This window comes from Cucurbita pepo, chromosome LG02, assembly GCF_002806865.2.
Source record: "Cucurbita pepo subsp. pepo cultivar mu-cu-16 chromosome LG02, ASM280686v2, whole genome shotgun sequence".
In the NCBI taxonomy this organism is placed as follows: Eukaryota; Viridiplantae; Streptophyta; class Magnoliopsida; order Cucurbitales; family Cucurbitaceae; genus Cucurbita; species Cucurbita pepo.
This window is the reverse complement of record NC_036639.1, coordinates 5,545,194-5,569,184: the sequence shown is the minus strand read 5'-3', so window position 1 is coordinate 5,569,184 and position 23,991 is coordinate 5,545,194. Positions and strand designations below refer to the sequence as shown.

Sequence of the window (23,991 nt, the reverse complement as noted above, 5' to 3'; positions counted from 1 at the left end):
CTGGTAGCATAGTAAATTTGAGGGGAGTTACCCAATATAGTTAAGATATTTGCCTTATATTACGATTTGCCATATATATCATATTACGGTTTGCCATATATGTCCATATATATCATATTTGATCTTTATCCATTTATTGTTATTTCCATATCCTCTATAATTTATGCGATTCTCTAGTGTAATGGTTTTAGCAAATATTCTCATCATAGTAATTTAATAATATGAAGAGGCTCGTTCATAATCATACATAAACATAATATGCATGAAACAACATTTGGTACGATATTTAAGGTCTACATAGAAAATCATCGTCACATACAAAATCAAAATACAAGTTAGTTCCATAAAGAAAATTCTCCAATGGACTTCTTACCTCACTTAAATCTCAAGTAACATAGGAATCATGAGTTCCTTTCCTTTTAAGTTCACAATAATAATGGTTAAGCCCTAAAATCATACCTAAAGTTTGTATCATTCACCCTCAAGCATTTAAGGCACGTTTCTTCTAATGTTTGAATTTACACTTTTTAAACATGATTTTCATGCTAAAAAATTAATTTTGAATAACTAAAACCATGTTCTAATACGACGACAAAAATGATTTTAAAATTTTCACAATAACTCCCAAAAGTGCCCTTAAATCACCCTGAAATCATATCAGATTCAGTCTATAGTGCATCTTTGGCATTATAATACTTCTCCATCATAAGATTGTCTATGACTATAGAAGTTGCTCCAGTTAACTGAGAACAATAAGCATCTTTAAACCCAGAAAAAGTATCAAATAAAAGGTAGAGCAAAAAATAAACAAAAAACAAAAAGAATTCCTATATCATCCCCTTCCATTGCCACTCAAATCCTACCACCATCATCGAAGTAGTACCTGAACCTTCTGTAATACAGTTGGTCCCTGCAAGGAGCTTTTATATAAAAACCGTTCGGCCCCCTCTTCGACTATGGCGGTCATATGCAATGTTGAATTTTTCAATCAGCTCATTCATTGCACTGGATGAATAGAGTTTCGCATGAGGGAAGGAGAGGGGGAAAAGTATCATGTTAGCAGATCATCAAATATTTATTTTTTCAACAAGAACAGGGCATAGGATCACAATAGTAATTATACCATCGACTTAATGCTTGACATTCTCACAATAATAATATACTATCAACGGAAAGTTGTACAAAGAAAGGAAAAAGAAAACAGAAAGTTCAATTAACTTAATCAATCAACCAGATATTTCGAAGTTGACCAACCTACATGCACTCGTATGTTTATAAACAAGATCCTAACTTATAAGGCTTTGATTACATCAGGAGATTTATACGAACTAGGAAGGTAGAAGTGGAAGGTAGAAGTACAGACCGAGAGTTTGAGTGTGTATCGACATTGGATATTCATTCAATACAGGCATGCTCAAGTATACCCAATACGCTATCTAGAATGTAATCTTTTCCTTTCTAAATTCAAACATATTTGGAACAAGTAATGGACGCGTCTAGTATGAAGTAAATATATACATGGAAATAAACTAATTGATAAAATCTTCAATTTGACTTGCATATTTACATTATGGGACTAAGAAATAGTTTATAATAGTACAAATGAAACATTATAGTAACTAAAAAGTCCACTTAATAAAACCAATAAAGCGATCAGTAAAAGGTGTGAGAAATGATTTTGAGATGAGGTTTTGTTCGTGGGACCTGTTATTCGTTTTGAATTTTATATCCGAAAAGGTTCGCGTGAGTCTAAGTATGTAGAAGTGGAAACATGTACTGCTCTAAAAACATATTTTACTTGCCACGCATTTGGCATTGCCGAAGTGCTGATTCTATTTTTAAGATCATATGTTACTGAGCATATGTTTGTGATTCTAATCTAGTTAGCAGTCCTATGTAGTATTCCACATCTAGAGATGTATAATATATAATTTACTAAACAAAATATTTTTATACACTACAACGAAAAGGTATAAAATGAGATCAGAAATATCACACCTTGAGCAATTAGTGGACATTGCTAGGTACGTAATCAACATTGTGTCAGTATATTCCTGAAAGAAAGGTGGGAGATTATGGAAGTATGAATAACTAATCACAAAATCAAGGTAATGTCTAAAATTTTGGAGCAAATGTTTGAAGTTTTTAACTGCAGGAAAATCAAGGCCAAGCGAAATGAGACGTGAGATGCGAGAGTACTCACCGTCAAGAAATCATCTCGAAACTTTTCTGATTCAATAACTGGTAATCTTCTGAGTAAACTAGACACTTGTCTTAGTAGAGAATTCTCCAGAGGAATATCACCTGATTCCGAGAATAACAGATACGAAAAAATCAATCTCAAATTGAGCCATTTAATCGCAAGTTTTCCATGAAGAATTCACTAGACATCAGAAACCACCAAATGCAGCAGTCATGTTCAGATGAATGATGAAATGTCAGAGCCCGACCACAACTGACAAAAAGAAAAGGAATACCCACCCTGCTTTCTGTACTCTCAATTTTTTCATTGTACACATTTTTATGCACAGTAAAGAATTGAAAATACCATTTTGCATTGCCAGAAGATAACTGTGAAGTATCCTGATTCTGCTGTTCAGCATTTTGATGGCACTGTGAATACCCGCAAGGTGAGCAGCCACTGCATTCAAGATCAAATTTCTCTCATTATGGACATATGATTACCAAATCAAAACATGAAAGGCAATAAGTAATAACGAAGTTTTAACCCCAGATTGAACTAAAAGAGGTACAGGATCACTCACGTTGAGTTGCAGCAGAGCCTCCATCAGATGGTTTCAAATGTGCAACATGATCAACAGAAATTCGCTCAGCTTCTACCGTCTTTGAAGAGTAAGAAATGTGTGAGAAACTCAATAACAAGAATTGCAACAAGTTTGAGGACTCAAGAAACGAAGAAATGAACAAACCTCTATAGTGTAACTTGAGCGAACAAAAATTAGCTGGGGGATCCCTTCTATAAGATGTAGTTCTGTAGTTGTAAGAACCCCAAAGAACAGGAGTTAATACGACCATGCAAACAATTCTTTTCTAAAAAAAATTCTAGTGGAAATTTACCATTGGAATAAAGTGGCAATAAAATAAATTACAATCACATGTAATGTAGGAATTAAGAGCAAGACAAAAAGTAATTTTCATTGGGGTTCACAAAAACAAAAACTACCGTCCAATTAGGTCACCCCATGACAATAACCCTTGGGAGACATTTAGTCAAACTAGGTTTCTAAGAGCCAAAACTTGAATCATCGGAACCCATCCCCTCTATGTCAAAAAAATATTTAACAAAATCAATTTAGACAGTAAATGCAACGTGACTGGGCATACCCTGTGACATGGCACATGCTAACATATGCAGTATTCTCCTAGTGATATTTCTAAACTGAGGACGAGATGAAAATGTTTCAAGTTCCCAATAAATGAAACCCCAAAGGTGAAATTGGGTGATCGGGTGATAGGAACAACAAATTTGCAAGGCATTTAAAATATCTCATTATTTGAAGAGTCAAAGTTTCACTTTCCCTTCTCACAAACAAATGTTATTAATCCATATTATACACAACATACTTTTTATTTTAGAAGTACATAGCCCAAAGAAAAATACCATATCACCAACATTCCAGAGTTTTCTCTTGGCTATATACAGACAGACCATTCCCAAGTCAACTGTTTACAAAACAGCTTACTGAATAACTCTCTCCTACTTACAACTTCTACAATCCTCGATAGCCCATTAGCTGTAAGAGCCTAGTCAATGATTTGTCTCCCTACAACAAATGCACCCTCGAATTCTGATGTCGTTGATGGAAGGACCTCTTCAATCTCCTTGCCAAAACCTTAGCAATAATCATATAGACACTTGTGGTCAGACTAATGGGTCTAACGTCTTTAACCTTCATTGCTCTCTCTTTCTTAGGAATCAGGAAAACAAAAGTATCATTCAGAGAGGTATCAAGAATGCCCCTCTCAAAGAACTCCCTGAACACCCTTTCAAGAACGCCCTTAATGCCTTCTCAATTATCATGGAAGAAATCCACAGAGACCCATCAGGGTTGAGGGACTTATTCCTTTTGCACTCTACAGGCTTTCTTCTTTCTTTCAGCGAGAAAGGACCATTCACAATCAAACTTTTCACCCTACCAAATGGAAACAAGTCCAGCCCTTAAACAGAGGGCCAATTGCTAGCACCCAGGTCAAATAAACCAGAGAAAAAGGAAAGGATTTCCTCCTCAATTTACTTCTCCCCCTAACCATCTCCCTCCAATCATTTTCAAGAGAATCAATAAAATGATGGAACAAAGCCATATTAATATCCCCATCCTTCGCCCACATAGCTTTAGCTTTTTGCCTCTAATTAACAGTTTCTCGCTTGACCAACTTCACAAACTCCACCTTAAAAGACAAGCTTCCCTCCTTAAGCATCTCAAAAAAAAAAAAAAAAAAAAAAAAAAAAAAAAAAAAAAAAAAAANCCCATAAATGACGTTAATATACTTAAAAGCTACCATATTTTTAATTTCCCATAAAACGACATTCTTCCTAGTTGCCTGGAACGACCATATTCCACTATGATGGAAAAGAAGCCTTGAACGAAGGATGGCCAAGCCACATATTCTCAATGAAAAGGATAAGGGCCCCACTTCATTGAGCGAGAACTAAAAATATGCAGTCAGTGGTAAGCAGTCAGTGGTCCGAGTAATTATAGGCCGTAACACCTGTCTCCAGTACCGCACCCATCCACCTACTCCTTGGCCATAAAAAAACCTATCAATCTTACTAGCACCCTCCAACTAGACCAAGTAAACCTCCCACTAACTAAAGGAGGACCCAAAAGATTACAACCCTGATGAAATCATTAAAAAGCCTCATAGATCTCGTAACTCTCCCTCCCAATGCCTTCTTCAAAGGAGAACAAACAATATTAAAGTCCCTTCAACACACCGACGGGGCCCACAATAGCCTGACAAATCTCCCTAACTCTTCTAAAAACTCTTGTCTACCTCAAATCTTAGGCGGATCGCAAACCCAAGATTTCAAGTCGCCATATTGTTCAAAAAGAAACAAAATCGAGACAAAGAATATACTTATGAATATCTCCATTGGAAAACTCAACCGACATTCCAAAGAACAAGAATCCCCTCGATGGCCTCCTCCTACTCAATCTCCTCCTAGCCCACCCCTCTACCAAAGACTCTTTAACCAGCCTCTGATGATATTAGTAGACTGGTTTAGTTTCCAAATCACAACATTTGGATTCTTCTGATAAATAACTTCTTTAACCAACCTCTATTTCACTATCAAGAATCAGTGGATGCCCCAGCTTCCTAGAAACTTTCTTCCTGTCATAATTAACCAAACAATTGAACTTTTCTAATTCCCTAACTAGCTTCTTTCTACATGTTCTAGACTTTTGGACAGTTCTCCTATTCAAGATATTATCAATCAAATCCACAAGGGGAGTCTAAATAGAAACTGAATGGATCCAAATTGAGGCAAGAGCAGCCCATCCTGAGGACCAATAGCCTAAAGCAGCCCCACACATAGGAATACTCGAAAGGCTTGAAGAACTAGAACAAGGGTCAGGACCAAACATGCCCTCCACATTAGGAAAGGTGAAACTTCCCCTCTCAACCCTACTTCTAGAGATAAGAGACAAGGGGCAAAAGAAGAGCCACTCCCTAGTAGAAAGTCAGATGAGGCAAGACTTGACAAGGACCATAAAAGGAGTTACGCAAAAAAGACTGACCGCACCCGAGAAATCATCCCTGAATATTGCTTCCCTATCAAGCCCCCCACACAAATCTACAATCGTCAAAATCAATTTCCTAGACCTTAGAAATAGGGAAATGTCTAATGTTGTAATCCAACACGCTGAAAATGTCGAATGCCTCTCCTTTGCCAATAACTTCAAGTCCAAACGTGAATGACAAAATCTTTCAAGAACTTTGCAAATCCTCTGGAATAAAGATTGACAACCTTATACCTTTGAACGACTACTGAGACAGAAAATTGCATCTCCTCTTCAAGCTTAACAAAACTTGAAAGAAGATAACCGGTGAAACTAGCCTCCATCGAAAAAACTTGTTGCATCCCCACCTTAGAAGCTACCACTAAACAGTCCTGAGCCGAAGCTACTGTCCTCAGCTCCAACTCCACTATCCCAACCTTCGACTCACTCCATTCCTCAATTGAAACCTTCCTCCCACATCCACTCTTTCAAAGAAGAAAGGTCTTTTAATCAACTAGGACCTTCTTCATGGCTTCTCTTTATAAGTATTTTGATGGAATTTTCTCAAAGGTCGTATAATTTCTTCACAAGTATAGCATTCTTCCCAACAGATTATTTAAAGGATATAATAAAAGCCAAGGCTTAAGAAATGGTTATCAATCCCTAAATAGATGAAAACCCGATTATACACACTACATGCACCACTAAGGCAATCATGGATGCTCAACCTAAGAAGATTTGGCATTAAACTAATGAAGAAAAATGAAGGGTCATACAACCACACAAGTTTTATTAGTAACAGAACTAATATAATGAGGAAAATGAAGTACTGCAGACAAATGACATGTCAATAAGAAGAAAAGAAACAAGACATATTACCACTCTCGTATATAGTAACTGGGAGATCCTTTTGAGCATGATTAATGGAAGGATCAAGAAGAACATAGACAGGACTTTCATTGATATCCATCAACTGTCAAGTCAGAAAGCTCATCAAAATTAATTTTACAATTATATCCATTATAATATTCTAATTTCCCATCCAAGAAAAGAAGTACAATTACATCTATCAAACTATATATTCTCTCTTGTTCTCGTAAGAAATCAAATTCCATCATTGAAAAGCTAAATACATAAAGTAAGATATGCATCCTCCCAACAAAGACCAGGAAGATTACAAAGAACGTTCATTTGGATTTGATCGAAGTCAGAGAACAAGTATAATAATATAAGTCTTTGAGAGAGTAGACCCACAAAGGCTGGTCTTCAAAAGTTTTTCTGTCATATCATAATATTCAATGGCACATGAACAATAAAGACAAAGAAAGAGAAAAACAAAAAAAAGTGAACCTATTCTGAACTCTAGTACATAAATAAATTTCCAAACTCACAAGGTGGGCGAAACATCGACCAGTAAACTTATATTTGAAAAACTGAAAAATTCACTAATAAGATGGATGCTAATAGAGAGGCATGACACTACTGTCATCAAGTCCACCATTAACTCCCGGCACTCCAACCCTCAGGGCTAAAGTATATCCGTAGAAAATCCCTTTTGCATGTCCTTCAGGGAAAAGTCAACAAGCATGGAGATGAATCCTATCATTGATGATCCTCTCAAGCTATGAACTTATGATTTTAAAAGGATTTGAATTTTTGCTTTGCCTTTTTTTTTTTTTTTTTTTTTTTTTTTTTTTTTTTTTNGGAAAGGCTAAAATAGGGAATTCATATTAGAACAAAAAACACCTACTACTAAGAAAAACTAGAAATCTTAGTAGTCAAATTACAAAACTTTTGAGTAACCTTCACAAACTTTTTTTTAATGACAACTTTCATTGAGAAAAAATGAAAGAATACTTGCTTTTTTTACCAATATTCAATTAGGAAAGGCTAAAATAGAGAGTACATATTTAAAAAAAAAAAATCACCTCATCCTAAAAAAAACTAGAAACCTTGGTAGTCAAATTACAAGACTTTTGAGTGACCTTCACGAACCCTTTTCCCCCCTTTTTTCATAATGACAACTTTCATTAAGAAAATGAAAGAATACAAGGCATGCAAAAAACAAACCCACATAAGAAAGTTCAATTAAAGAAGATGGCTCCAACTATACAGAATAGTACCTAAAGAATAATTACAAAAGATCTTAAAAATTGAAGCCCAAAAGGAAATATGAAATCTAAAAAGGGACCATACATCAATTGGATCCATCTACAACCTCTAAACACTTTGTTATTCCGCTCACTCCAAGGATCTTATAGAACACACCCCAGCAAACCATATCACTGGTGTTCTTATGTCGAGCTAGGCAGATGAAGGAACTCCTCGATCATGTCACTTTCTTGTGTCGAGCTAGCGAAAAGCCAAGCATCATATGAAAAGATTCCAAATGAACCTCGCAAACTCACATCTCCAAAAAGTGTGATTCGAGTCTTCCTCCACCTTCCAATATAGAATACAACAAAACGAACCAACTAACAAGGCCATTTTTCTCGCAAATTGATCCATAGTATTAGCTCAACCATGTAACATTTGTCAAGTAAAAACTTCACTTTCCTCAATATCTTAATCCTCCACTCACGTAAGGGAGAAGGGTTCAACAAACTAGATTTGTAAGAAAAACCCTCCACAAGGTTGGAACTCCACAGTCAAACATTACTATGCCTCAAAATGACTTCCCCAAGCATGGTCAAGAGAGAGAGAACATTTGTCGCTTCCCTAAGTGTCAAAGAGCAACAAAACCAAAATGAAACAGAAACTGAGCTCCCCGACCTAACCAAAAGATCAGAGACACAACATGAACCAATGAACCAAGTGAGAGAAAGAAGGAAGTTCAATAAAGATATTCGTTCATAGATTACAGTAAGTGCCTTTAATCCCACCCGACAACCAGTCAAAAGGATGAGAACCAAACTTGTTTTCAATAATCATGTGCCAAGTAGAGCTAGGTTCAAGGGTGAAATGCCAAAGCCATTTGGCTACAATATTTGTGTTACAAGTCCTTAAGTTTCCAATTTCTAGTCCCTTTAGTAAATTGGCCTCTCAATGACTTCCCCTAATCAAGTGCGACCTCCTTCTTCCACCCCTTCCCAAAGGAAATTGCCATAAGCTTCTCAATATTCTTATAAACTACGTACAGAGCTCTAAAAAGGTAAAGATAATAAATAGGGGTACCACTCAAAATAGAGCAAATCATTATAGATTTTTCTATCATTAAGAAAATTAAAAAAAAAAAAAAAAAAAAATTCACTTGTATGCTCAAAAAAAGTTTCTAGAATGTCGGTTTCTGGATGGCATTTTAACCCAATAAATAGAAATCTGGAGTTTAGTTGAGACAAAATGAAGGTAGATTATAGATTCAGATGGTTAACCAAGGGACTTTCTCCTTGTTTCCTGCATGTTTGGGATTTCATAGAAGGATATTTGTTTTGAGTGTTCAATAAACTTTCGAGAGAGTAATGGTAGGTTCCAATACAAATGAAATATTCCTTTGCCCTCACACAAAAAGACTAGAGCACCAAAAATTAAGAACGACGTTCCAGTTAGCCCAGTTACTAATTTCTACAAGATAATCAAAGGCATTGGTGGAGCGAATGAGAAAGGTGCTTCCTAGTTCCATCTCTAGTGCCCAATGGGCTTCTGTGGCTAGTAGAGAGACAAATGTTGGAACATGTCTCAGTTACAAATAAGGCTTTGGAAGGGAAGAAGGTATTCTTTTAAGATAAACTTTGAAAAAGCCTATGATCAAGTAAACTTAGAGTTGTTGGTTAAGGCCCTTAAGGAAAAAAAATGCTTTAGCATTAGATGGCGATCTTGGATGAGGAATTGTCTTCAGTCAACTGATTATTCTATCTTAATTGTCTACCGTTCAAGGTAGAATTTTTTTGTGACTAGAGGTATCAAACAAGATACTTCTCTTTCTCTATTCATATTATCGTTGTGGTGGATGTTCTCAGGCTATTAGTGTTGAGTGAAATGAAGCAGAGTTACACCGAGTGTTTTAAAGTTGAAATGAATTGGGTACATCTCTTTCGTTGATATTTTGCAAATGATACTAACCACTTTCTTTTGGTTAAGGGATGACACTTGTTCTATAACTTAATGTAAGCTTAGCATATTTATTGGAGTTAATAGGAAGAAATCTTTCATAGCAAGAGCTGGAGGATTGAAAATTTGGCAGTCAAAATATCGTTGTCTGGTCTCATTGTGGTGGTTCAAACGCATGTGAATGTATACGCATCCACACACATATACATACCCAGGGGGAAGCAAGAAGTAGAGAGTTAATAATAAACCAAATGTTAGGTATGCATTTTCTTAATGAAAAACTAAGCTTCATTGAGAAAAACAATGCAAATGAAAAGAATTACAAGAACATACAAAAATCCATCCCTCAAATGGAATCCAAGCCCTAGCTAGGGAGGATTGGACTCCAATCTAAAAGAATGAGACCTAGCTGATAATTACAAAACTCATGAGAAACTAACACCACGATTCTTAGGTATGCAAATAAAAGGCTTTGGGAATTAAGAGTTCATTTAAAATTCAACAGTGTACTTGAGAATGTATAAACCCTGTAAACAACTCTGTGCCAAGATAGTATGATCGCAGTTTAAATGGTAACTTACAGCCTTATGGATATGCATGTCAGACTCAACGGCATCACTCCCAGTAGAATACCAACCCAAAATGTAGAAGTGGGGAAAAACTTTCTTATCTGCTCCAATCAAGAATGCAGCTCGGTTATCATCAATAATAACATCAACTCTAATAAAAAATAAAAATAAAATAAAAAAACAAAAGAAATGTCAAGAATTACTAACAGAGCTCTTGCTTCTTCTCAAGGAAGGTGCGGTCCAGTGAATGAGTTTTGGGATCATACAGAAGCTCAAAGCTGTTGAAGATCTCAACCGTGCGGCCCTTCTGAACGCCAACAACACAACCGTAAACCCTAGGAGCAGGAGGAGAAGTGGAAGGGTCCGCAGAATCGGCTACATCGGCGCCATTACTTAGGGCGCATGGGGATGGAGATGAACTGCTTAAGGAGGGAGGATTCATCTGAGACTTAACCCTGGTGTAGTGATCGGAAATGTTCACAATCACAAGAGGATGCAGTTTGAATGTCAATCCGCTGCCAGACGACGCCATGATCGATTGCAACAAGAAATTCAAAACCAGAGAGAATGGAACGCAGGAGGAAATGGATTCAACACTGAAATCTTCTCATTCGTTTTTCAATTGCCCAACATACTCTCGTTTCGTCAAATTTCCGAACTTTCAGAAAGGATCCTTCTGGAAAATTTCCGTCGGCTTCGCACTTTACGGTTTGCTTTATGTATGTGCTTTGAGTGTCTCGTTAAATCATAAATTTTGCTATCAACTTTGAAATTGATTCAATTAAATTATGTTTTTTAATTTCAAATTACAAATGGTTTAATAATTTCTTCAACTTTTAATTTATATCTATCATACTTCATCCATTTCTCTCCCTACCTCTCTACAATCTATTCATTCATTCCTCTCCCTACCTCTCTGCTNCTACCTTTCACATTCTCCTATTTGTGTCTCTTGTGATCTATGAAATTTGTCAAAAAGAGAAAGCAGCGGACTAGCGATTGTGCGGCATTTACTTTCCAACGACAAGTGAGCTAAGCCAATTTGTTCTTGTGTCGCCTACGGCCAAGCGACATATGATCGAGCCTCTAGCCTCGATTTTAAAAGAAGGTTTTAGAAAATGAGGAGAGAGAGATTTTAGAAAGAGAGATTTTAGAAAGAGACGTTATATAAGCAAGCAAGAGAAAGACAACAACGACTTAGCATATATAACTTTGGGTAGGGAGAAGTTGACACTTTTGAAATACTCAGTCACTAAGATTTTATATCATTAGTTTTGACTCATTAGCAAATATCCCGTTTAAAATAAAATAATTAAAAATTAAAAAAAAAAAAAAAAAAAAAAAAAAAAAAAAAAAAAAANACAGAAAACAGAAAATATGTGTTAGTACCCACCATAAGTTGGCACTTAATTTATGGCGTATTTGAGCATAAGCCACCTCGTAACTTCTAATTGAGCTATGCTCGTAGTATGTATGAAAGCACGATATAAGAAGTACGTCATAGAAATTTGATTTAATCTATGAAAAAACATGTTAAACCTTGTGGTACACATATACCAAGAAACGGTCTATTAAACTCTACTTTGAATGGATTCAAAAACATGTCTAGTCAATAGCACGTTATAGGAAACATATTTAAGCATGGAGGGAGTTGATTTGTTGTACGTAAGAACACGTTAAACGTTAAGGTGTATGTTTTCAAGAATGACACGAGGGAGGGCTCTACTATAAAGTTGGTGTTATTTGCTATACCCGACCAAAAATATACAATTATTGTTTATCGAATGTATAACATATTTCAAAGAATATTTGTCGAGAAATCGACGTAGCTATACACTAAATATACATTAACTATACAATTTAATTTTTCTAAATCATGGGTAAACATGGTTACTATGTTCTTCTATATCAAACAAGTGGAAATGCAGTATTGGATTGGTTTTGGTTCTTCACAAAGGGATTCCCAGTAGGATCCAAATCAATAACAAAAGTATCACCTGGCTTTGGATCTCCATAAAGGAATGCCTCACTCAACGGGTCTTCAACTATTGTGGTAACTGCCCTCCTGAGGGGTCTGGCTCCATAAGCTTGGTCATACCCTACTTCACATATCAGGTCCATCACCGACTCCGATAATTCTAGACCGATCCCGAGCGACATGAGCCTGTCCTTTATTTCTTGTACCATTATATTTAAGATCTCGAGCATCTGATATTAAAGAATCAAAGATTGTGCACATTAGTGTGTGGGTCGAACTTGTGCACATCTCGTGAATATTAAATCATAGGTAGGTGACCGGATGGCGAGAGAGTGCAGACTAACCTGAGACTTTTGAAGGGGTTGGAACACGACAGTCTCGTCTATCCGGTTCAGCAACTCTGGACGAAAGTACCCCTTGAGTTCCTCTGTCACAAGGGACTTCATTCCTGCATATGAAGTTGAGGACTCGTCGTCTGAGAGAAGGAAACCGATGGAGTGGTGTCTACCCTTTATGATTGAAGTCGAACCAATGTTTGATGTCATCACTATCAATGCGTTCTTGAACGAAACTCTCCGTCCCTGTCGACCCCAATTAGAAATGTAAAAAGTACGTTTCGTTTTCAGTCCATGGTTTTTATATATAGCAGAGCACAAAGCCTGAAGTACAACGAGTACGAACCTGAGAATCTGTAAGGTGTCCATCTTCGAACAGCTGGAGGACGATGTTGAAAATATCGGGATGAGCTTTCTCTATCTCATCAAGCAGTACAACAGTAAATGGTTTCCTTCTAATAGCTTCTGTCAACGTTCCACCATCTCCGTAACCGAGATATCCCGGAGGTGATCCGATTAATTTACTCACAGAATGTCGCTCCATATATTCACTCATGTCTAATCTCAGCATAGCGTCTTCCTGCATGAATGATATGGTTACTGTCCAGATGCTAAATATACATTTCGGAAATTTAAAAGCTCGATTAAACTCGGGGCGGGAATTCGAATCTCTGAGCTTCTAGTATGGTAGTCGCTACAATATCGTTATCATTCTGAAGAGCTACAGCAATGTTGGATGAATTACCGATCCAAAGTAGCACCTTGCCAGAACTTTTGTTAGTTCAGTCTTGCCAACTCCAGTAGGGCCGCAAAAAAGTAGAACCGCTATTGGTCTGTCGGGATCCCTAAGCCCAACACGAGACCGTTTAACAGCTCGAGCAATTGCAGAAACAGCCTCATCTTGCCCAACAACTCGCTTTTTGAGCTGTTCGTCGAGACCCAGCAGAAGAATGCTCTCATCAATTGTTAGCTGCTGAACTGGGATCCCTGACCAAAGGGAAGTAACTGCTGCAATATCATCTGCCCCCACCACCACAGGTCTGGAACAAATCAAAATACGAATTAATTCTCCTTTAAAAGAACAATAAACCTTTCTGGGTAACAGAATGTTCTTCATCTCTTCCTCCTAGTACACATTTTTCAGAATAAAATTTCATACTCATAATTATCTGATATTGAAGAGAAAGTGGACTCCGAGGCGTTATTCCCAGAAGCATCCAAGCTTTGAACCCCTCCATCTTTGAGTTTATTGGCCACGTTCTGTTCGTACACGGAAAAAAGAGAGGCGATATCAGTAATGATCACAGGGTTGATTGAAAAAACGAGATACGCAAATACAATACCGTTTCATGCATAGCCTGAACAGCCTTAATTACTTGCCAATAATCATCTGGTGATTTATAGAGTATAGAAGTCTGCAATTCTTTTCTCTTCTTAAAGGTTTCCATACGAGCTCTACTACCTGCTTCGTCAATGAGATCGATTGCCTTATCGGGAAGATACCTGTCGCTTATGTATCTTGCAGACAGATACACAGCAGCATTTATTGCTTCAAGGGTAAACTTGCAGTTGTGGTGAGCCTCATATTTCTCACGAATGCTCAGCAACATTCTCACAGCGTTCTCCTGTATTTAGGATCCTATCTCATTAAACATTGAAAAACGTATGGTTTGTGCATACCATACGATCGAGAAATCGTGAAAGTTACCTGGCTAGGCTCCTCAATCAGCACAGGCTGGAATCGTCGTGCTAATGCTTTATCCTTCTCAAATTGCTTTGTGTATTCACCAATTGTGGTGGAAGCAATGCACTGTGAGCAATACAATAGTTATGTACCAAGAGTGTATAAGTGACAATAGAAATAGTGCACATAGAGAAGCCAGAGATATCATTCTTAAATGACCAAAAGATTGACATCTAAAATGGAAAGGTATACATTTTTTTTCTTTCACACAGACGATTTCATTGATGATTGAAATTTACATAAGGGGATGTGTAATCTATTATGTTTACAAAAAAACCTTCACTCTTTGATTTCTTTCCTTCCATAGAGTCCAAAAGAAAACCACATCAGGGTTTTGCATTCAGCATTCTTGAAGAGGTGGTACATTAAAACCATATCCAATAAATCTTTTACCTCCCTAGGAAAAGTGAGATGCCATTCGAGGGGATTGAGAATCATTTTCTAAAAACTCGAGCACATATACATTGTATAAATAAGTGATTTTGTGATTTGTTGTCTTTCTTGCACAGTGAACGCTAACTTGGAAATAGAATCATGTAGGACATTCTTTTTTGATCGCTTGTGCTAATGGCTTATGTGCCCATTTCCAAAGGAAAAACTTCAACTTTTTAGGGTGATTTCTTTTCCATATTGTCTTTGCTGATTTCTTTTCCATATTGTCTTTGCTGATTTCTTTTCCATATTGTCTTTGCTAGTGTGGGGTTTATTGCTTCTACATTTTCTCCTACGTCCAACATCAAACATTTTGTAGTGAAGACCTTGTCAGCGCTAGGAAACCATGTCAATGAGTGCTTATTTAGGCAATGCAACTAGGGCGAGGTCGAGACTTAATTCAGCCCCTTTTGCTGTTTCGTTATCCTTCAAGTTCCTACCAAGTTTCAGGTCCCAAAAATAGTTGACATCATTCCATGTTACTTTGATCATAGCTGTTTCGCTATGAAAGAATCTATATAGAAGTGGATACTATAAGGCTAGCCTAGAGTTTCCAATCAAGGAATTGGTCCAGAAAGATGAACTTCCATGGCTTCTTTACAGAAGATGAAGGGGATCGATTTGTATATGATGTAGGAGAATATTTGGCCTTTATAAGTTCTCTCCACGAGGTGTTTTCTTTGTGATTATATCTCCATATCCATTTGGCAAGTAGAGCTTTGTTCTTCTCCCTTATTGAAATCGACCAAGTCCTTCCTTGTCTGATGGAAGGTTTATGATATTCTATCGTACAAGGAGTAGCCCATCTTTCCGCAGAACTTTTTGTGACATTTCGAATAGAGACAAGTAGTAAATGGAGAGGTTGGACAGTGTGGCTTGTATTAGGGTGAGCTTCAGCCTTTGAAAACATGCAAAGATTCATACTACTCGATCATAATATTAATCATGGAAAAGCGAAAATTATCATTCGAGAGTTATGTCAAAACTAACATCACGACACAGTACACATTATTTCCAAGCATTACAAGCTAAGAATAGTTCACCGTGTCATTTAGGTAACCTTAAAATTTGCATTCATGCATATTGGATCCGATATTTGTAAGTTCAAGATAAGATTAGCGACGATACCTGCAATTTTCCTCTTCCGAGTGACGGTTTCAATAAATTAGCGAAGTTAAGACCCGACCCTTTACCTCCACCTCCAGATGTGCCAAGGTCAGCAAGTGAATGGACTTCATCAATAAAAAGGATAATATTGCCTGCAACCAACCGGAACACGTATGTAAGATTAAAACTAGTTCGATTTCAGACGTTCTTTTGTGAGTTCTGGGTTGACTCCTTTTGTTCGGTTGCCTTTTTGTAAACTTACTTATTCTTTCATGTAACGGCCCAAGTCCACCACTAGCAGATATTGTCCTCTTTGCGCTTTCCCTTTCGGGCTTCCCCTCAAGGCTTTAAAACGCGTCTGCTAGTGGAAGGTTTCCACACCCTTATAAAGGGTGTTTTGTTCTCCTCCCCAACTAATGTGGGACATCACGTTTCATGTGTTCATCCAGGTTTTCATAAAAATAATAATAATAACAACAAAAGAAAATGAATGCAAATTACAACAAGCCTCAACCTGATTCTGTTATCTCTTTAATTAGCGCGGTAACACGTGCCTCCAATTCTCCCCTTTCCTTCGAACCAGACATGAGTAGTCCAATATCCAAGGACATTACGCGTTTATTCTGCGGAGAGAAAAAAAAAAAAGCGGTTCCTAATGTATGTTGTACGAACAAACTTCGAACGTTGTTTCAATAAGATAAAGAGATAAATCACATGGGCAATAGATGATACAATCTATACAAACCTTCTTAGAATTACAAATGAAAAATCACTTATAATTATATAAACAAAACTAAATCAAGGCTTAGTATAAATGTCAAAAGAGAATCAAGCGGAAATGAGAAATCGTACCAACAGTACGAACGGAGCATCTGCCTGAGCTATACTGAGAGCCAACCCTTCAGCAATTGCTGTCTTTCCTACTCCACTCTCACCAATAAGAATAGGGTTATTTTTTGTTCTACGACAAAGTATCTCTACAACTCGTTCGACTTCAGAATCTCGACCAAAAATAGGGTCAATGAATCCTTCGCTAGCACGAGCAGTAAGATCCACACAGAACCGAGCCAAAGCACTATTTTCTGATACAACATAAAGAAACGATTGAGCACCCTTTTTCCATTGCTCAAATTCAAAACAAAAAATAAAACACATATGATCAAGCATCATAACCTATTACCTTTCTCTTTTTGAGAGGGTTTCGTACGAAGAGGTTTTCTGGAAGCGGATTTTTTAGGCATCCATTGCAATGAACTAGATGGCTCCCTACCATCTTTGGCAAGCTCCCCTTTAAGCCTGGATATCGCGGCATCTACCAACTGAGTAACATTTACCCCTAAGCTGAAATAATTTCAAGAAGCACAATCATTGAATTCCCCTTAAAATCTGCCCAATAAATATGGCACAATTGATGAAGTTTATAAATAATGTTGATTATGGAATGGTCCAAAAAATGGTAAAATCATATTCATGATGCTACTCTTCTGGGCAGATGCACCAATGCACGACGCGTTAAGCACTAATTTCGTTTCCAATAACATGAATGGAAACGAAAATGGGGGCCGGACAACAAAAAGATAGGCCTGAACCAGGCCAAACGAAAAACAAAGTTACAAGAAATTGCTCTAATGTTTAAGAATAAAAAGTAAGGGATAACAAGTACTTGGGCAATCTTCTTTGAAGTCTCTCGCAAGTATTGGGTTTTTTCTCGGTTAAGGTTCCGCAAGAATACTTCGACCTTTTTCAAATATTTTTCGAAGGGAAATATCGTGCATAAGGTTCTGCTCACTTATCTTAGGGCTAAGGGATCTCTCATTCAATATACCATTCACATGAAGAGTCCACCCTCTCGAGTCCTCTTGAAGAGGAGGCCTTGGTGATTGATAAGTTCATAAAGGGAGTTCCACTTTGAAATTCAAGGGCAATGAGATTCCTTCAAAGCTGAATGCCCCTGGTTCGAAGCAAAAGACCAGCACTGGTTCACCTTAAAGCTTTTGGTGTTTGCCACATTGTAAAGCCTCGGGTAGTATATTGACCATTTATCGACAAAGATCTTCCTAAAAGAGGATTTTATCACCCTTTCCAGAGATAGATATGTACCATTTATCGACAAAGATCACAGCATTTAGAGACGGACCCCGGCTCTTTGAAACAAACTAAAACTTCAGGAGAAGGGTACCATTTATCAGGGGCAATCATCTTCCTCCATAGGGCTCTTGACTCAGTCATAAATCTTCACTACCATTTAGTCAGCAGAGTAACACTCCCGTTTAAGATTTCCATTGGAATAGAAACAGTACTCCAATTTACCAGATTACTACTTCCCTCTTTTGCAGATCTTTCCACAAGAAATCCCGAACGCTCTTTTCCAGCTTCTTGATTACAACCCTGGGCATTTGAACACGGACAACCATCTCCCAGTTTTCTTGGGGGAAAAGAAAAGATCACACGAAACCATCGAACAAAGGAGTTTTACTGTCCTCACAAACGATTCTAACTGAAAAGGAAACAGAAGGGTACACAAAGATGAGCTCGAAAAGTCGAGTATCCATGCATCCCACAGCTAAGCAGCCTGATCTCAACTCTCTAGCCCTTTCTTACAAATTTCTGGACTTTCTTCCCCTCCAAATCTCCCATTGTTGCTTTAACCGCTAGACCAAATCATTGTCACCGTGTTCTAAAAGGTTACTTGCAAATGCAAACGCTTGTTATTAACTTCACAGCAACAAATTGAGCCTTTAATCCAAATACACCTCTCTCGGCTAAGGAGGTGCAGATGGTCAAAGGGTGCAACCAAAACTATCTAATCTGCTGAGGCATATGCCTCTATTTGGATTGCTTCAGCAAAAACATCAGACACCAATAAACACGAACAAGAAGAACAGTAAATTCCAAAACAAAAAATAGCCATTGGAAAAGAAACACGAGAAAAGAAAATTCAGAAGAGAACTCGTGCAGAATTATGAAGAACATTTGTTCAAGTTCATGAGATAAAAGGGGGTGGGAGATTCTCCATGGTTGTGCAAAATGGTCTAGATCCATGACTATTCAAAAGTGAGACAAATGAATATAATGCAACAATACCTTCTCAAAATCAACTGTATGCTTCCATCATCGTCAGCAGCAAGTAAAGCAATGGAAAGGTGTTCAGGTCCAATGAAATGATGGCCCATTTGCTTGGAATACTCAACAGCGGAATCAAACACCCTCTTGGTGCTGATAGCAAAGGGGACATGAGGCGTAATAGCCGCACTATGAACACTGGCATCACCTATTGCATCGTTTGTATGCCAAATATCACGAACGGCCTCACGAGCCACAGAGAGTGTAAGACCCGAATCTAAAAAGCCACCAGCAGATTGATTATGTTCTTCCTCAGCAATCAAACCCAAAAGAAGATGTTGGGTAAAAACCAAATCCTTCGAAAGGGCTTTAGCCTCTCTCTGCGAAAAGATCACCGCCTTAATCGCTCTTTCGGTGAACCGCTCAAAAATGGCAGAAATGACCGGAATCCTCAACCGCCTCTTCCGCCGGATTTTGCCGCTGATTAAACCATTTCGCGAACGAAATGAAGTGACAAACGCAGGGGAAAACGAGGACACAAGATTGGAAGATGGGAATCCATGGATTCGCCGTCCGGATAAATTGGAACTCGATAGAACACTCAATGAACAAGTGGAAGAAGAAACCGTAGCCGGAGAAATCAAATGGGTCTGTTTATGGCAATCGAACACCGAAGTTTGATGGAACAAATTGGAAGATGGGGTCGCTGGCATTTTTGTTCAAATCGCAGAAAAAGAAATTCTAAAGAACCCACTAGAAATCTCAATCCCAAATTCTCAGAGGAAATAACCCATGAATCAATGGAAAAAATCGGGGAGTTGGGCCGGTGATGAAGGTTAAGAACAAGCAAGGAATTGCAGAAGAGTAACACGGCACGTAAAAGGAAAGGAATACCGAATCGGGCACGGTGATGAAGACCCACATGGTGAAGGGATACTTATTTCAACGCCGACGGAGAGGACCGGGGCTTGAGACTGTACCATATTGAGACGCAATCCGCAAACGTCAGTGCCAATAATTTGTCTTTTACAACAGCTTTCTAACATTACAAGGACGTTCATCTCGCCTTTCCCCTTCGGCTCGTATTGAAAAATGTATGAATCGAGTCACCCATTTGAAATATCTCATATCAATTGGTAGATGGTCGAAATTTGATTAGTCTTTTGCATCTGAACAGTAGAATTCACCGCAGATGTAAGAGGTATCAAAGTGGTATTCGTCTTCGACCATGTTCGATTAGATGACCATGTTCGATTAGATGACCATATTTCGAAGCTTATAACACAACAAGCTTAAAATCGAAACCTACCTCGGTCAATTCTTGACTTGTCTTTCGTCTAGTTACTATTGGCTACTTTTTGTTCATGCGTTAAAAGCAGTTCCAAAAAGATACTTTTCAGCCTATTTGTCGTCGTGTTGGCTGCTTTTTGTTCACGTGCCGTTCTAAAAATTTAGTTTCTCTTCTTAATATCAAGTTTAAGTTCGAAACTCTAATTTAAAAATTTTAATGGAATAATTAGGATATATATATATATATATATATATATGAAATAAAGGGCATATAATAATACTATATATGTACATCAAAAGCATGTTCTTTGTGTTACCTAAAATTAAATTGAAAATGGAGGTTAGTTTATTATTTAATACTTAGGCCACCTATGGCCAATTCATAACTACCCTATTCATTACTAAATTGAAAAAATAAAATAAAAAAGTCAACTAGATGTAGCGATGGTCAACCGAATCTCGAAGAGGTCGAATGAAGGGCTTGCAGGACTTTTGATGCCTACTTACTCAATTGTGTTGAGCTTCTGTGTCGTGTGGCATGCCCTCACTACATACATGATATTATGGATTGGCTTGTAATGTGTCAAAATTGTCTAACTATATGAGATTAAGGCCCAGGAGCAGAGCGGAGACAGAGAAGTCTTCCTTTTTTTCATTCTCGTTTTTAGCTCTTCTTTTAATTTTTATTGAGATCGGGCCAAGGATTACTCGGAAAGAATTTACGGGGTAAATAGACATTTTTAAGTACATAGATCTCAGTTAGAGGAACATAATTGATACTACCCATTTTAAGAGAGAGACGTATTCGATCCGATCCCGAAGCTTATTAGAGTTGGGGTGTCTTTGATTTACTTACCGATTTAAATGCTTACTTTATTAAAAAAAAAATCATAAAATTCTTTTAATTAGAGGGATTTTACTTCAAACTTTTGTTGGGTTCCATTTTTTTAAAAAGTTATTTTAATCACAACTTTGTTTGGATAGGAAGGGGTGTACATGGTCGAAGTTGGATTGAGGGATTTTTTTTTACCTAATCCAAAAATTCAGGTTGGTTGGATTGGTAACTAACCCAACCCCGAAAATTCTCACAACCCAATCCAACCCTTTATTTTTGGGTTGGGTTGAGCGATTTTTTTTTTACCCAACCAAAGGTTCGGGTTGGTAACCCAATTCAACTCGAAAATTTTCACAACCCAACCCAACCTTCTATTTTTGGGTTGGATTGTCGATTAGGTTTTATTTATCCATAATTTATAATTATTCGGATACAATCTTTGATAAAATATATTAAAAGTTCACCAACAAACTTCGGGTTGGGTTGTCGATTAAGTTTTATTTATCCACAATTTATAATTATTTGAATACAATCTTGGATAAAATATATTAAAAGTTCATAAAGAAACACAAATCGATCTATAATTATTCACAATAAAAAAAATGTATATCCCTTGACATCAAACTTAGGCATAGGTGTGCTTAGAGAATCCAAGGTAACACTCTGGCAAACCTACTAATACTAAAAAAATTCTTAATATAAATTATATATTTTTATTTGGCTCGGGTCAATCCGAGGGTTTTATCCACGAACCCGAAATTGAACCGATTTAGTTCGGGCTCAAAAAAATGAACCCAACCCAACCCTTATAGTTCGGGTTGAGTTGGTCTGGGTTGTTGGGTTGAATGTACACCTCTAAATAGAAGTATATGATTTTTATATAATTTAGACATTGAGCTGACATTGATTTTTGTTATAGCATAGTTTCAAAACGGCTATTAAATAATTAGATACTTCGCCCAAGGCCAACCAAGTAAGTGATCTCACTATTAGAGTTGGATAATTTAATGATGTATGATGGTGTATGCCCCTTGGCCCCTGCATGCACCTTATTATTTATGTTATGCTCATGTATTCCACGTAATAGAGGAGACATGGTGTTAGCTTTCCACTCCTCCGAGCCCTTGTGGCTTGTAAGCTACCCTATGACACATACATGTGTTATGTCAAGAACGAGTATTGCAAGACGAGTGCCTTGGACGTCTTGTTTTGTAAATAGATTTTTTGAGGACAATGTCAAAAACGCAAGTGTATTGACATTGCACCTCAGCCCATGAGACGAAGGTTGGTATATGGTACCGCTCTCTAGTACGATATCCGTAAATGACTCAATATGGACACGAGATAGTTTATGCATCAATAATATCTAGATGGACATATCTTCAGGATGTCTCGACAACATAGTTGACTCGTGGGGATAGTTCTTGATAAGTGTGTCTTAGCGAGCAATAACGACCAACGATATCCCAAAACTTGGGATGGATCCTAATGAGTGGGTCATATTGTTGGGAAGCAAGATGATGAGATGAGAGGTAACATTGTATTTGAAAGATTTTTATCTAGAGTAGAGGCTAGGTCGAGTCAGATAACTTGGTTTAGAGTAAAGGCAAGTCGGTTAGAGTCGCAAGCAAGTGAACATGCACACATGAGCGGTGCGTATGACCAAACAAACTTATTTTCTACATGAGTTGTATTTTATCAACGAAGGAGAACCTCACCTAAGGTCCAACGAAGCCGTAAAGCTGAGCAAAAAATAGAAATGAAACTTGAGCTCCCTTTAAAACTTGTCATAAACGTGTCAAGTTCATAATGTCACACAGTGCGAGACGTACAACCGTGACATGCAACATTGGAATGTGACAAAGATCTAATCACATAGATTATTATCTTGTTTTATAACAAAATTAATGTAGTTAAGGATATTCATTAAAATATTAATTACATAATTTTTATTTGTTAAATTAATTCAGTACTCATTTTTTTTCAGTATATATAATTCATTATTCAATTAAAGTTAATTCTTACATGATAAATTAATTAATTTTTTTTCTATTAAATAATTTATTTACTGACCTATTTAATTCTATAATATAAATGTAATTCGAAATTTTCTACTTAATTTAAGGTCGCTATGATATACATATCATAAATATTAAATGTAGAAGTACTTCGTTTAAACTTTCATAAAACAAAACTTTGAAGTATAAAATACAATCATGGACTTACATGTTCTGAAAACACTTTTAAAAACGACACAACAAAAGACTAAATAAAATAAATAAGCGTTTAAATCCAAAACATCTCATGCTAGCGTAAGTCTAAGAGAATAATACGACTACCCTATGCATGTGTCATGGTCTCAAATTGCGATGCCGTCGTTAGCCGTACAGGAATGTCTTGCCTTAACCTGAAATAAGGGTAGCACGTGGCTGGAGTATTTTAAGAAATACTCAGTGAGTGACCCCATTATTGGGGTTAAATGCAAGAACATGCGTATGCAATGACGAGACCTATCAGTCTATTTTCCTATGACACTATTCTAATTGGGCAGCTTGGATGTGTACCATATACTCTACACACAGCCCATACATGCGAGTATGGGCTCACCAGTCAGTTCGCACACCGTTGGGCCCCTTTTCTTGTCAAGCGAGTATTCTCTGGTAGCTCAACTTTTGCTGAACACCCATTAGAATTAGTGTAACGACCCGGGAAAGAAAGAAAAATATATATATATATATATATAAATAATAAATAAATAAATAAAGGAAAATGAGAAAACGAAAAAAAAAAAAAAAAAAAAAAAAAAAAAAAAAAAAAAAAAAAAAAAAAAAAAAAAAAAAAAAAAAA

The 23,991-nt window shown here is 37.1% G+C and overlaps 2 protein-coding genes across 2 annotated transcripts; both read right to left on the bottom strand.

Moving 5' to 3' along the window:
* Positions 1 to 601: 601 nt before the first annotated feature.
* LOC111789368 (COP9 signalosome complex subunit 6a-like) lies at positions 602 to 11,117 on the bottom strand. Its single transcript, XM_023670120.1, has 9 exons — positions 10,568 to 11,117; positions 10,373 to 10,461; positions 6,624 to 6,717; positions 2,931 to 2,992; positions 2,766 to 2,844; positions 2,549 to 2,641; positions 2,204 to 2,304; positions 1,999 to 2,054; positions 602 to 1,005 (listed from the first exon to the last, which is right to left on the bottom strand). The coding sequence occupies exons 1-9, from the start codon at positions 10,890 to 10,892 to the stop codon at positions 924 to 926; spliced, it is 981 nt and encodes a 326-aa protein (XP_023525888.1). The 5' UTR covers positions 10,893 to 11,117; the 3' UTR covers positions 602 to 923.
* Positions 11,118 to 12,081: 964 nt separating this feature from the next.
* Positions 12,082 to 20,032, bottom strand: LOC111788620 (chaperone protein ClpD, chloroplastic-like). Its single transcript, XM_023669021.1, has 12 exons — positions 19,041 to 20,032; positions 17,137 to 17,297; positions 16,809 to 17,038; positions 16,471 to 16,579; positions 15,978 to 16,108; positions 14,382 to 14,483; positions 14,017 to 14,298; positions 13,833 to 13,933; positions 13,419 to 13,713; positions 13,020 to 13,253; positions 12,683 to 12,919; positions 12,082 to 12,568 (listed from the first exon to the last, which is right to left on the bottom strand). The coding sequence occupies exons 1-12, from the start codon at positions 19,730 to 19,732 to the stop codon at positions 12,269 to 12,271; spliced, it is 2,874 nt and encodes a 957-aa protein (XP_023524789.1). The 5' UTR covers positions 19,733 to 20,032; the 3' UTR covers positions 12,082 to 12,268.
* Positions 20,033 to 23,991: the final 3,959 nt, after the last annotated feature.

Excerpts from the sequence above, each read along its gene's own strand:
- LOC111788620 (XM_023669021.1), bottom strand. The coding sequence starts at position 19,732 with ATGCCAGCGACCCCATCTTCCAATTTGTTCCATCAAACTTCGGTGTTC. Across the intron at positions 13,714-13,832 it reads TCAATATCAGATAATTATGA|ACCTGTGGTGGTGGGGGCAG; the intron begins GTATGAAATTTT and ends GATTTGTTCCAG. Across the intron at positions 13,254-13,418 it reads CAAGGTGCTACTTTGGATCG|GAAGACGCTATGCTGAGATT; the intron begins GTAATTCATCCA and ends TCATTCATGCAG.
- LOC111789368 (XM_023670120.1), bottom strand. The coding sequence starts at position 10,892 with ATGGCGTCGTCTGGCAGCGGATTGACATTCAAACTGCATCCTCTTGTG. Across the intron at positions 2,993-6,623 it reads AGTTACTATATACGAGAGTG|AACTACATCTTATAGAAGGG; the intron begins GTAATATGTCTT and ends TTACAACTACAG. Across the intron at positions 2,055-2,203 it reads TTCGAGATGATTTCTTGACG|GAATATACTGACACAATGTT; the intron begins GTGAGTACTCTC and ends CCTTTCTTTCAG.